This window comes from Nomia melanderi, chromosome 11, assembly GCF_051020985.1.
Source record: "Nomia melanderi isolate GNS246 chromosome 11, iyNomMela1, whole genome shotgun sequence".
Taxonomy (NCBI): Eukaryota; Metazoa; Arthropoda; class Insecta; order Hymenoptera; family Halictidae; genus Nomia; species Nomia melanderi.
In genome coordinates, this window is record NC_135009.1 from 5738448 (window position 1) to 5750480 (window position 12033).

General features: G+C 33.4%; 2 protein-coding genes across 7 annotated transcripts; one reads left to right on the top strand and one right to left on the bottom strand.

Annotated features, from left to right (window-relative positions):
• Positions 1–47: 47 nt before the first annotated feature.
• On the top strand, positions 48–6879 carry MFS3 (major facilitator superfamily transporter 3). 5 transcript variants are annotated; one of them, XM_031994713.2, is made up of 9 exons: positions 48–1274; positions 4239–4480; positions 4682–4915; positions 4995–5082; positions 5478–5710; positions 5926–6075; positions 6149–6281; positions 6364–6605; positions 6703–6879. In XM_031994713.2, the coding sequence occupies exons 1-9, from the start codon at positions 1250–1252 to the stop codon at positions 6877–6879; spliced, it is 1524 nt and encodes a 507-aa protein (XP_031850573.2). In that variant the 5' UTR covers positions 48–1249. The 5 variants fall into 5 exon arrangements, with proteins under 5 accessions (XP_031850573.2, XP_076228116.1, XP_031850575.2 ...); XM_076372001.1 differs by lacking the exon at positions 48–1274 and adding an exon at positions 1318–1348; XM_031994715.2 differs by lacking the exon at positions 48–1274 and adding an exon at positions 2209–2302.
• On the bottom strand, positions 6364–10014 carry l(2)10685 (5-methylcytosine rRNA methyltransferase l(2)10685). 2 transcript variants are annotated; one of them, XM_076372002.1, is made up of 9 exons: positions 9811–10014; positions 8933–9115; positions 8498–8870; positions 8226–8408; positions 7850–8136; positions 7648–7772; positions 7425–7562; positions 7200–7343; positions 6364–6558 (listed from the first exon to the last, which is right to left on the bottom strand). In XM_076372002.1, the coding sequence occupies exons 1-8, from the start codon at positions 9889–9891 to the stop codon at positions 7202–7204; spliced, it is 1512 nt and encodes a 503-aa protein (XP_076228117.1). In that variant the 5' UTR covers positions 9892–10014; the 3' UTR covers positions 6364–6558; positions 7200–7201. The 2 variants fall into 2 exon arrangements, with proteins under 2 accessions (XP_076228117.1, XP_031850578.2); XM_031994718.2 differs by having other exon boundaries at positions 6364–7343.
• Between the last annotated feature and the right edge of the window lie 2019 nt (positions 10015–12033).

Here is a 12033-nt window from a genome sequence, read left to right on the forward strand (position 1 = left end):
TCTTTTACTTCTCTTGTATCACGGTTGATTGAGAACGTTGCATTTGTATTTTACATTCCAAGATAATTATTTGCAGAATTTACAATATAGCTTATCATGTAACTGCTGTATTAATTAACTATTATTAGTAAGCAATTTATAAAACGATTAGTTTTCCTAGTATTAGAGTTGAAATCGTAAACATGTTTACGGATATTATTTTCATATTTTTATATTTAATTTTATTTACAAACTAATATTAATATATTTTAAATCTATTTTATACAATAGAATGATGAAATCTTTTTATTTTTCGCAACAAAAATTTCAAAACGCAATGGCAGAAGGAAGTTACATACAATCTACGCGCTTGATATTAAAGTATTCGGAAATATTACTTATTAACAGAATTATACAGTAAAATAATATTCTCTGTTAAATAACTTCATGCATCTCTAAATAACGATTAAATTACGGTAATCTTCTAAACATTAAGATGAAAACTTTACGTGTCGCTATTCTGATATAAAACAAATAATAAGCACAACTTCGTTATTCAGTTTTATAAGCAACACAACTGTGGAATTTTTATTAAACAGTCGTCCCAATTTTTGCGACTATTTTTACAGTTCCCATCAGTTACGTACACGCGCGGAAAATAATTATTCACTCGAACCGGATTTTTTTGTCTGATGTTATATGAAATACCGAAGGTTAAACGTTAAAATTTAGGATATCGTCTGTATATTTTACTATCGAAAATTTTCTTTGAAAGATTGAAGTGGAAAGAATTCCCGGAATCGATGACAGATTTGAACGTAAATAGTTTGCGTCACGGAGTTGAAAGTGGTGTAACACAGTGAATTCGAGCCTGCGTTCACGCGTGGTGTACGGCATGTATAGAAAAGGCGCACGCCCGAAAGGCTCGAGAGATCCGAAGCGTCTCGCTCGGCTTTAGTAGCACGTTGCACGAATGAGGAATCGAAAAGGAAGGACGGTAAAGTCCAAAAATAATTGTTTCCTAACCGATTTCTGATCAATCGAAATTAAAAAAGAGATTCGTCCATCGCGATTATAAAAATTAATCTTATCGGATAATCCGAATTGTACGAAGTTTGAAGTGACAGGTGGTTTCTAAGAAATCGTGCAGTTTCAAATTATTAATAGCATCGAATCGAATTTTAAAATCTAACTTCGAGGCACTGCTTTCGTAGAAATAGTGTTTTGACTAGTGAAATCGTGTTATCTTGGTCGTTGACCCGACGAAGCCATGACCGGGAAAAACATTTCTAAAGGTGAGTGAATACATCCCTTCCTAGTTAATATTCTTGGCATTATTGTGTTAATGATCAGATGTTTGGGAAACCAGGTAATGTTTGCTGTTCGTTCGTATCGAGGGTTTTATCGGTCTTTTCTCCTTTTCAACTGTCAACCCTGTGACCTCTAAATGTCCTTTGCTCCAGTCGTGACCCTGTAATCTCTGTTTCTTTTCTTTTTTGAAACCTAAAAAGTGATTATTGCGTTAGAATTGACTGTAAACGAACTATTCGTTGTCATTTATCTTTAAATATTAATTCTACAGTTTTCCACATGGTAATGTAAATATTTATTAAAGTATTATATAGACTGTTGTAATCTAATAATAAACATGCAAATTAGGTACCAACCTAATAGTTACCACTTTATTTAAAAATTTATTATTATAAATATTATTTATTATTTAAAAAAAGATTGTCTTCGCAGGAAATATTTCTTGTAATATGGAACTATTCAATAGCTGATACAAAATTCTGAATATGTTATGAATGCATAAACGTAGGTCTTTATGAAATATGAAATTTTCCAAGAGAGTTTTCTAAAAACAAGCATTATGCAATATGTGGTATTGCATTAAGAAATTCTATTTGAAAAAATGTATAGAGTATAATGTATAGTAATGATTGACTTCTATTTGGATATTATTTGATATAACACTGCAACCTTGTGCACTTTCTTCACATTTTTGGAATATTTGAAATATATTTACTTTATTACTATCTATGTAACAATTCGTAGTTAAATATGAGTCAAATGACTTCACATAATGAAAAGGTTCCGTATTATATATTATTCTACTAACATACAGTACAATACAAATAATACTTATAATGCTACAAATTTAAAAATAGATATATAGTTTCATTTGAGAAAATATCAATAATTGTTTTTTTTGAAGAGATATTTTTCTGTTGTCTTTTAAGCAATCATTTCTCGCTACGCGATTCCTGGTTACGTTCTGTTGACCATATTTTATTGCCAGATAATTGAAAGTATCAGAAAAATGGTGAGAACTGAATAATTATTATTATATTGGCTATTAAAAATAATATATAGGAAACTAATGTATATCATACTATTCAAAAGCATTTAATTGATTAACATCGTTTTAATTGTAATTCCACAATAATTGGTGAATCTAATAGATGATGTAATTTCAAAGACACATGGCGTTCATAAAACCGCGCTAGAGTCGACGTTGATGCAACTCCTTTGCAACCATAGCTGGTAATTATCGTCGTATTACGCTGTTATCACTTTTACACACTTCTATTAATAGAATATAAATTTCTTCTTGATGGATAAAATTTACATTCGCATACTGATTTGTACGAATTACATGCGTGATTTATTTTGAACTGAAATGCAAATTTATCGCCTAAATTGTATTGTCAATTGATCCTTATTAAACCCAGTTTCTTCGCCTTGGTCGTTGTATTTGGATGTTAGTTATTTGATCAGTGAGATATTCTGGAACTGCGGTTTATGTGCTCGTTGACCCATTTTTTGAACGAAGACAAACGCGCATCGTAAAAACACAATATTTTTATACAAATAGTAGTACGAGACAGTTCACCTCATCACATAAAGTGTTCGCAATTGACGTCATTAGTATCATTGAATGGAATAATGAGTAACTTTTGCCATATGCATTGAATATTATTAAGTAATAACATCCACTTACAATGACGAGACAATAATGAGAAAATAATATAAATGAAGCAGAATGAAATAATCATTAACCTTAATTATAAATGAGAATTTAAGATTAAAGATTAATGTATTTTTATATCTCTAACTCTTCATCAAGATCCATTAATTAGAAATTAAAGAATGAAAGTTGCTTAAAATTACATCTCATTACTTAGAATTGATTAATTTGTAAAATTTCATTTATGTGAATATCGTTTAAGTGAAATGAATTACTAAATCAAAAAACGAAGAAGAATTTCATGAAAATTATTTAAATTATCGTATACTTTATTTGATACGAGCTAATTGGCTCTTGTGTCGATATACTCAGAGTCAAAAACGAAATCAAGTCTACTTTTTTTGATACGTGGTATTGCATAATTTAATTACAGGTAGGAATTACATTTATATTCAATGGCAGTAAACATTTTTAATGCAGGTTTTATTCGTTTTTATGAATCGTTTCACAGGAAAGTGCATAATTGAATCGTGATATATACAATTAGTCACGTACGAACGCGCTATTTTCACTTACTCGTAATCCCTTACCTCAGACGCAAGAACAGGCGAAGTCGAAGATCTGGGAGCACGTTCACCTGCCTTCGTGCCATTCGGCACGTCCTCCGATCGTCTTCACGTTGCCGACACTACCGAAAATACCACTTTTCGCAGCCGTTAAACCTTAGCTTTTATTAGAAACGCGCCACTTTCTTTGAACTTTATATGTAAATTACCTTGTAACATCATTGCAAATCTATGCATATTTATAGTACATTCAAACGCGCAAAACACAACGAAATTTATATTCTCACGAAGATTAATCCTTTCTTATATTACATTTAACGTATTCGCTATTATCGTCTTCTTTGTTACGAAAAACATTAAATTTTGTCTACTCCATTAATGATAAATAAACATTTAAAAAATTTAAGGACATAATAAGCATTATTAAGTAATAATTCTTGTTTAATGTAAATTAATTGATTGTAATAATTATCTAAACAAATATTTAATACTTTTTATGATAGAATTAAATTCTTCAATTCCTCATATATTTTAAACACTTTTCAGTATTATATACTTCTTTACCAATATCTACTTGTCTGATTTATTTTTCGTTTTATATATTTATTTTTCATAACGTGTCCCTACTTTATCAGTCTATTCATTCATATTTAAATTTTATTCACCTTTTTTGTACTTACAATATTCAAAGATAGGTAAAAGATTATTTTTAAATGTAATTTCAGACAGCAAAGGTATCGGGTTACCTGCACGGTACCTGATGGCAGTAATGGGTTCTATTGGGCTGGCTATTATTTATGGGTTCAAGGTAAATGTAAGCGTGGCGATAGTAGCTATGGTAAACCACACAGCTGTAAAGCAGTCTACGCTGCATGAAATCAAATCGGAGAATGCAACTGCAATTACAACGATGGATGAATGTCAACACGATGGTCTGTCTCTTAACACGACGAAAAATATCGTCGAGGTATACCAATTTTCACAAAAGTATCTTAACAAATGCGATTTCTATAATATATTATTTATAATTCATAAACCACTAAATCGATTTTCTAAACAAAAAAATAATTACCGAAATTTACAAAATCATTCCAAGCAATAACTATACAATAATCTAAAAATATTTAATACAGTGATACCGGATGAAAATAATATGTATTTTATGTAGGATGGTCCCTTTGTATGGAATGAACCATTGCAAGGTCTAATTTTGTCCTCATATTTTTGGGGATACATGGTATCTCTGCTTCCGGGTGGTAGAATGGCTGAACTATTGTCCGCGAAATGGGTAATGAATGGATCTGTACTTCTAAACGTAGTGGCGTCCATATTGTCACCTGTTGCTGCACAACTCCACTACTCCCTTTTCATTGTGATGAGATTCATTCAAGGAATCGGTGGAGTTAGTAATAATATCTTGTTCAACATCATCGACCAGCTATTTCAGTAAAGCGTGAAGTACACGAGTATTTCTATTGCAGGGTGTAACATTTCCTGCTATGCACGTTATGGTTGCTAAATGGGCTCCACCGAATGAAAGAAGTGTGCTCGCTTCAATCGTTTATGCAGGTATAAATAATAATTGTAAAATGTTCTTTCACCTGGTATTAGTTTTTTAGCAAAAATATTATTTCAAACATCCTTTTACTTTCTTAATTATTATACTTTTCTATTTATTAATTATTATGTGAGCCATTATTTTGTACAACTGTACTTTTAAATTCGTGGTTGGTTTAAGCATGTGACGTTGTTAATACATTTTTAGATTTATCTGTATACTAACAGTTATTATATATCGTCTTTGTACACTTTCTAACTCAATATTTTTATTAGTTTTTGTTTGATAAGAATTTTCCTTTCGACCTACTACTTTTGAGTATTTTAACTATTGAATATATTTTATTATTTTTCTATGAATATAATACGAATACATTTATGAATAAAGTTGTAAATTACAAAAATAGGAACCGCACTTGGCACTGTAATTTCTATACTGTTAACGGGAATATTAGCCGCAAATTTCGAGTGGGTGTGGATATTCTATATAGAAGGGGCACTCTGTTTAATTTGGTGTACTGCCTGGTGGATAATGATCGAGGACAGCCCGGAAAAACAAACGAGATTTATTAGCCAAGAAGAAAAGAACTACATCATGGAATCTTTGGGACATACGAAAGATGATAATGAGGAAAAACAGGTTCGATAAGTTGCATGAATATTAATATTAAGTATTAATACTGAACCTTTCCGGTATTTTAAACTTTAACTATTGGAAAACAGCGCAGATTTCTCTTAATCCTATTCGTTAAACCTACTCGCGCGATGTCTATAAACGTTTTCCACGCATCAATGACCACACCGGAACTGAAATAGATCTTAGATATAGTTATTTAGAAATGTTTTATCTTTTAGACGTTACTAGTACCATGGAGGGAAGTAGTCAGATCGAAACCATTTATGGCAATTTTAATTGCTCATTTCTGTAGTAATTTTGGCTGGTACATGTTACTCATTGAATTGCCTACTTTTATGAATCAAATATTAAAATTCGACATGAGTTCAGTGAGTATATATATTAAAAGATCAGTAACAGTTTCAAATTTATATTATACAAGTTAAACTCATTTATCTGCAGAACGCTGGACTTTCTTCTATGCCGTTTTTATGTATGTGGCTCTTTACTATGGTACTTAGCAAAACTTTAGCTATCATGCAGGGAAAGAAATGGATCACTGTTACGGTATCAAGAAAAATCGGAACATTATTTTGTAAGATTTTTTATTTATATTGTTCTTGTATATGGAACATGAATTTAATGAAATGTAAATTAAAATACGTTTTCTTGTACAGCATCGTTTGTTCCCATGATTTGCCTAATAGGAGTTTCATACGTTGGGTGTAATAGAGCATTAGCTGTCACATTAATGACTATTGGTGTTACTTGCATTGGTGGAATGTACAGTGGATTTCTATCAAATCATATTGATATTGCACCGAATTTTGCCGGTACTCTCGTTGCCATTACAAATTGCGTTGCTACTATACCTGGGTTTGTAGTACCAATATTTGTTGGAAAGTTGACGCATGGAAATGTAAGTAATTATATTGCAAAGAATTAACTATGCTACGAAATTCAGATTTGAACTTGGACTTTAATTAATAATCTATTAAATTTTGATCTGTTTATAGCAAACTATAGGAGCCTGGAGGATCATATTTTTCACAACTGTAGTATTGTACATAATAGAAATGTTAGTATATACTATTTTTGGAAGCGGTGAAGAACAACCTTGGAATAAAACTAAACCAACCGATGAAGAAACAAGTGATCAAACGTTACCGCTAAAAGAAGATGTTAAAAAATAAGTTTTTCTTAGACGCGCATACTGTTAATTTGTATATATAATCAAATTACAGTATTATTTTATGAACATTATATTTATGTATATAAAAGTTATTTAATAATTATTGTGTAACGGATAAAAATTCTTTGAACAATTATCGTAATGTAGAAAAATTCATTAAGGATATTTACATCGAAGGATTTTTGTATATTTATTGTATTTAAATTTCACTAATATTACGTTAAATGATAGTATATTAAATTTTTATAACATTAATTATACGATTACAATAGTATGTACATTTTATACACACATATTTTCGTATATTATAAAATTACTCACGTTTATTGTATCCTTTCGATTTTACAAAAATACATAGGTCCCCAATTGTTTTCATGCGTAGGAACAACAATATGACCATACTTCAGTCCTATATTTGCAAACTGGTATAAACATTTTAAAGGTGATAAAGCTTTTGACATATCTCTGTGAAAACCATATAAATAGGAAATACAGATAATACAAGTAATAAAATTATGTTCTACAATATAAATATAATATACATACTTCACAACCATAACAGATGTAGTTTCCTCCCAGACGTTTTTCAATGCTACTTGCACAACGCCATCATTTTGAATAGGACTAAGAGAACATGTTGCATAAACAACAGTACCTCCAACTTTCACTAGTTTTAGTGCATTCCTATTTAAAAAAAATAATAGTATAATAAAGATATTAGAATGAAAATAAAATACTATACTATAAATAAGTTTATATGTACACTTACATTAAAATACTAGATTGGACGTTTGGAAGATTTATCCTTTCCTTGAGTCTAGTAGGTTTAAACATATTATTTTCGACAGAATGTACCATGTGTCTATCCGTTGTACAAGGTACATCAACTAGAATCTGAAAAGTAAAAAATAATTAGAAACTTCATATGCTTGCTGTTGAAAAAGTATTCAAAATGAAATAAATGTTAATACTTTGTTAAACACATTTGTGTCATCAATATATCGAGCATCATTTTCTGTTACATATAACATATTTCCTAACTTGGAAGCATTCAACATATATTGTCTCACAACGTTATTTAATTTGTTTACTCTAGATTCCATAACATCATTAGCAACCAGTACACGTGGCATAAGAGTTTGTAAAATAGCTAAAGCTTTACCACCTGGTGCAGCACACATATCGAGCACAACATCACCTAATTTAATGTCAAGAGCTAAAACGGGTAATATTGATCCACCATCAAACAAATAATAATCTAGAACACAAAAATTCTATATTACTAATATTTATCTGTATGTATCTATCAGTAACAGATTATTTCCATTAAAATTGCAAAATATGAACCTAAAACACCAGTGGACCCCAATTTAGGAGATGGGAATCTGGTATAATTATTATCTTCAAAAGTATATACATGTAAGTGTTCTGGAAATGGTAAAGTAGATTCTTCAACAATATTTATCTTGAAGTCAGCTCCTTTGTTATAAAAATTATAATAATCAGATTCTAGCACATAATCATTCAAACCTGTAAAACAGATTTTCATACATGTAATATTTTGATTTATTTTTCATTTAATACAAATATTGTATTAATATTAACATTAAAATAGTAACCCTTTAATTTTGTAGCAGGCACATATTCATAAAGCATAGACTGGTCTGAAGATGATTGAATAAGACGATCATTATCAATATCAATTTCATTTAAACTTTTTTCTATAGACTGTAATTCTACAGGTTGTAATGGCTTATTTGTTTCGATCAACGACTTGTTATCTTCTTCATCTTCCTCTGATGTTAATGATGTTTGCGAGAGAACATGATCATTAGGATAAAAGGATTCTAATTCTGATAATTGAAGGTTTTTTATAATATCATCCATTGGATTTTCTATATCCTGTGATAGAGTAGGTTCAGAGTTTTGGTAATTCTTTTCATCTTCTTTAAAAACATTGTACAACGATTTTAAGTGTATTGCACCTAATAACTGAAACAATCTTAATTATGTAACTTTTTCAATAATTCCTGTAAGTTTCATTAAGTACTTACTTGTAACTCTGTTTGTATTCTTTGTACATCACTAAAATTATTAACCACTGCCATATATTTAGTTTTCTCATCTAATAAAGCGGCTCGTATGCCTTCCCATGATTCCCCATAAACTGAGCCATAATACTCATCGAAATGATCCAATGCTTTATCTTTAGCAGTTTTCTTTTTCTTTAACACAGACTATAAAAATTGTTAAAATATTAGATGTTTAATAATTTTATTAGTTTTGAATAGAGAAATAAAACTTTACTTGCAATATTTGTATATATTAGCAATTTTATTCATTATTAAATATTAGAATTGTTATATATTTTTGTAATTTCTTTTCTAAAATATTTTGCACTCTATTAATACAAGGTTATTAAACTCTAATGTGTTTGTTCATTATAAAAAACCTTGTACTATTTTCATATCCACTATTGGTGCTGTTACAATAAAACAATGTTTTTCATCACGAAGTATAATTATTAAACTTTTTTTATGTAGTCCTTAAAATTATTGATTATATAACTTTCCATTAATTATTACTTGAAACATTATCATTTTAAGTGCAAACACTATTTTATAGTTTTTGCTTTTTTGTATTAATTACCATGTACAAATTATGTATTACAAAATAAATTCCATTGTTATTAATTCAATTATGAATTGTGTTTTGTTTTAAGGAATAATGATTTTTGAAGTCAAGTTAGTGGCCTTCTTTAACAATAAACTATTTAACATAGAAATTAAAAGCAAAGTAGAAACATAAATGAAGTTTATAAGTAGATAAATAAAGAAAAAAAACTTGTCAAAATTTCACACTCGTTGGATATGTTTACAAGATCAGATAAAAGATATACACAAACTTTCATTCATAATAACAGGATACGAACCCAATGATTCGGTCCGTGCTTGTATCTAATCGATATTTTTACTATCTCCTTCAATTTCAATCCGGCCAGTAAATGTGCCATTCTGCAGTGACAAGTAAGTTTCTTTAAAGGATCATAATTATGTTAGGTTACATCGATGTTCCAGTAAACCGAAAACAGAAAACGATAGGCGGCAAAGCTCGTTGCGGCGTATTGCCACCGGATGGCGTTACCGATGCATTCGTACATCTTTTAAACGCAAGAAGTGGTCGACGTCGATTAACCGTTAGCGAGAACGGTGTAAAAGAAGAAGGGCGTGAACCGGCGTGAACTGCAGACACAGGTGAAGCAGGACAACCGATGAATCCACCCGTTACGGTACTACCGGTACTACTTGACTTAATGCTGGACGTCACGTCTTTTTTTCTCTCTTTCACTCTTTCCCCTTCTCTCTTCCCCCGCCCTACCCCCCTCACTTAGCTTAAACGCTTATTTCTGCGTGTAGACCTTTCTTTTCCTACTTCGCCGACTTTCTTTATCGCGAGTCCAGAGTTCCCCATCGACGAAAACAAACCGAAAACAGGTATATCGCATATACATAATATACACAATACGTGTATCGGAGTCTACATCATTATCAGATACGAGCACACGACAAGGAAGCGACACGTATTTGTCGTGACATCGAGATGAGAAACGTGCCGTGGCAAGATGGAACGAACCGAAGGGGGATGGTGGGGATCGGGGACGGACACATCTTTGCGCTCCCCTCTTGCGAAGGCACTGGTGCGCTATGAAACGTGGCTGTTTCGAAAGTTCCAACTCGGAACAACCTATTTTAGATGCTATAAACCGTTCCGACTTTAAAATTGTTTCGGGCGGCGGGTACGGACCCCCTGTACCCGAACAATGGGTCCCTGGAATGGACATGCCCTGTAAACCTCCAAGTATTCCCTAGTGATTTACGATACGTTAAACGGAACGGAATCTAAATCGTTCGTTCATAGGATTCAAATATCTATTCGTTTGAATTTTGTCATTGAGGGGATCTACCTTCAAATCATAAGATCCCTTTACTTATACGACCATAATCGTAATAGCAATTTTAAAAAAATAAAATTTCGAGCGATCCGTATACTTCGCGTCGACAATGCGAACGCAGCCGGAGCGAGGCCCGCGACGCCGATAATCTTGTTACCCTCGAAACGCGTACAACATATATACCCGGTGAAAGTCTCCACTGTACGGTAGACGTGAGTTCAGTGTTCTTGAGGGGAACGAAAGGAGAACGTCGCGCAGGAGATCAGCTCTTTTGCTTCGTGGAGATCAGCTAGTCCATGGGGTGCGGTAAACCCTATTGGCCCCCGCGTGTATGTGCATACGGACACGCGTACACGAACGCAAACACAAAGCACGTATACACGCGGCACACGGACGCTTTCGTGTGTTTTCCCCCCCATTGTCACACGCATACAGAAAACTCTTCCTCTCGATGAATCTCGACGACCCGAATCGCTCGACGGCGAGGCTGGTTTCGTGGATCTCTTCATGAGAGGCACGTCGTACGCGATTTGTCGGGGCACGGGGTGTGACGGGGACTCGAGGCATCGTAAAGGCAATGCACTGTAAGGAGCTCACGACGACTATACCCTCCTCCCTCCCCGCGACCGCCGCCCTCCCTCTCGATCTTTTGCCACCGTCCCTTTCTCTCCCTTCTTTCTTCGCCCCCTCTCGCTCCCACTACCTCACTCGCTCTTACTCCTTCCCCGTCGTTCTCTCTCCCTTTCTTTCCCTCGTTCCGTCTCTTTCTCTCTGTCGCTCTTATCAGAGACTCGACTGCGCGACCTCACTCATACTCTCTCTCGTTCTATTGCTCGCTCGACTGATCTCTCGAGGAGGGCGCGTTAGGGCGCTCCGCCGGCCACTCCGCGCGCATCTTTAAACGTTTCTTGATCCAAGCGTACATACCCGAAAATTTCATCGACACCGAGGACCCGTTGTCCCCTTACCTGCCGCCGCAACCACCATCATCACCCCCCACATTCCCCTCGTCCAACCTCCCTCGGGTCCGTTCGCCACGAGTCGTTTTATTCGTCTCGATCTTACCCCGTATCGAAAACCGTGTCATCGAAGCGACGATCGCGGTGGAAAACAGCGAGGGCAAAGGACTCGGAAGTCGCGACATCCGGTACACAATACTGCCGCTTCCTGTCTCCCGTGACCCTTGATCCCCACGTGACCCCA

What these genes read in the sequence shown, in the direction of transcription:
- MFS3 (XM_031994713.2), top strand. Translation starts at nt 1,250, where the DNA reads ATGACCGGGAAAAACATTTCTAAAG. An exon ending in TCATTCAAGGAATCGGTGGA is followed by an intron (nt 4,916 to 4,994) that starts GTTAGTAATAAT and finishes TTTCTATTGCAG; the next exon opens with GGTGTAACATTTCCTGCTAT. An exon ending in ATGATAATGAGGAAAAACAG is followed by an intron (nt 5,711 to 5,925) that starts GTTCGATAAGTT and finishes TTTATCTTTTAG; the next exon opens with ACGTTACTAGTACCATGGAG.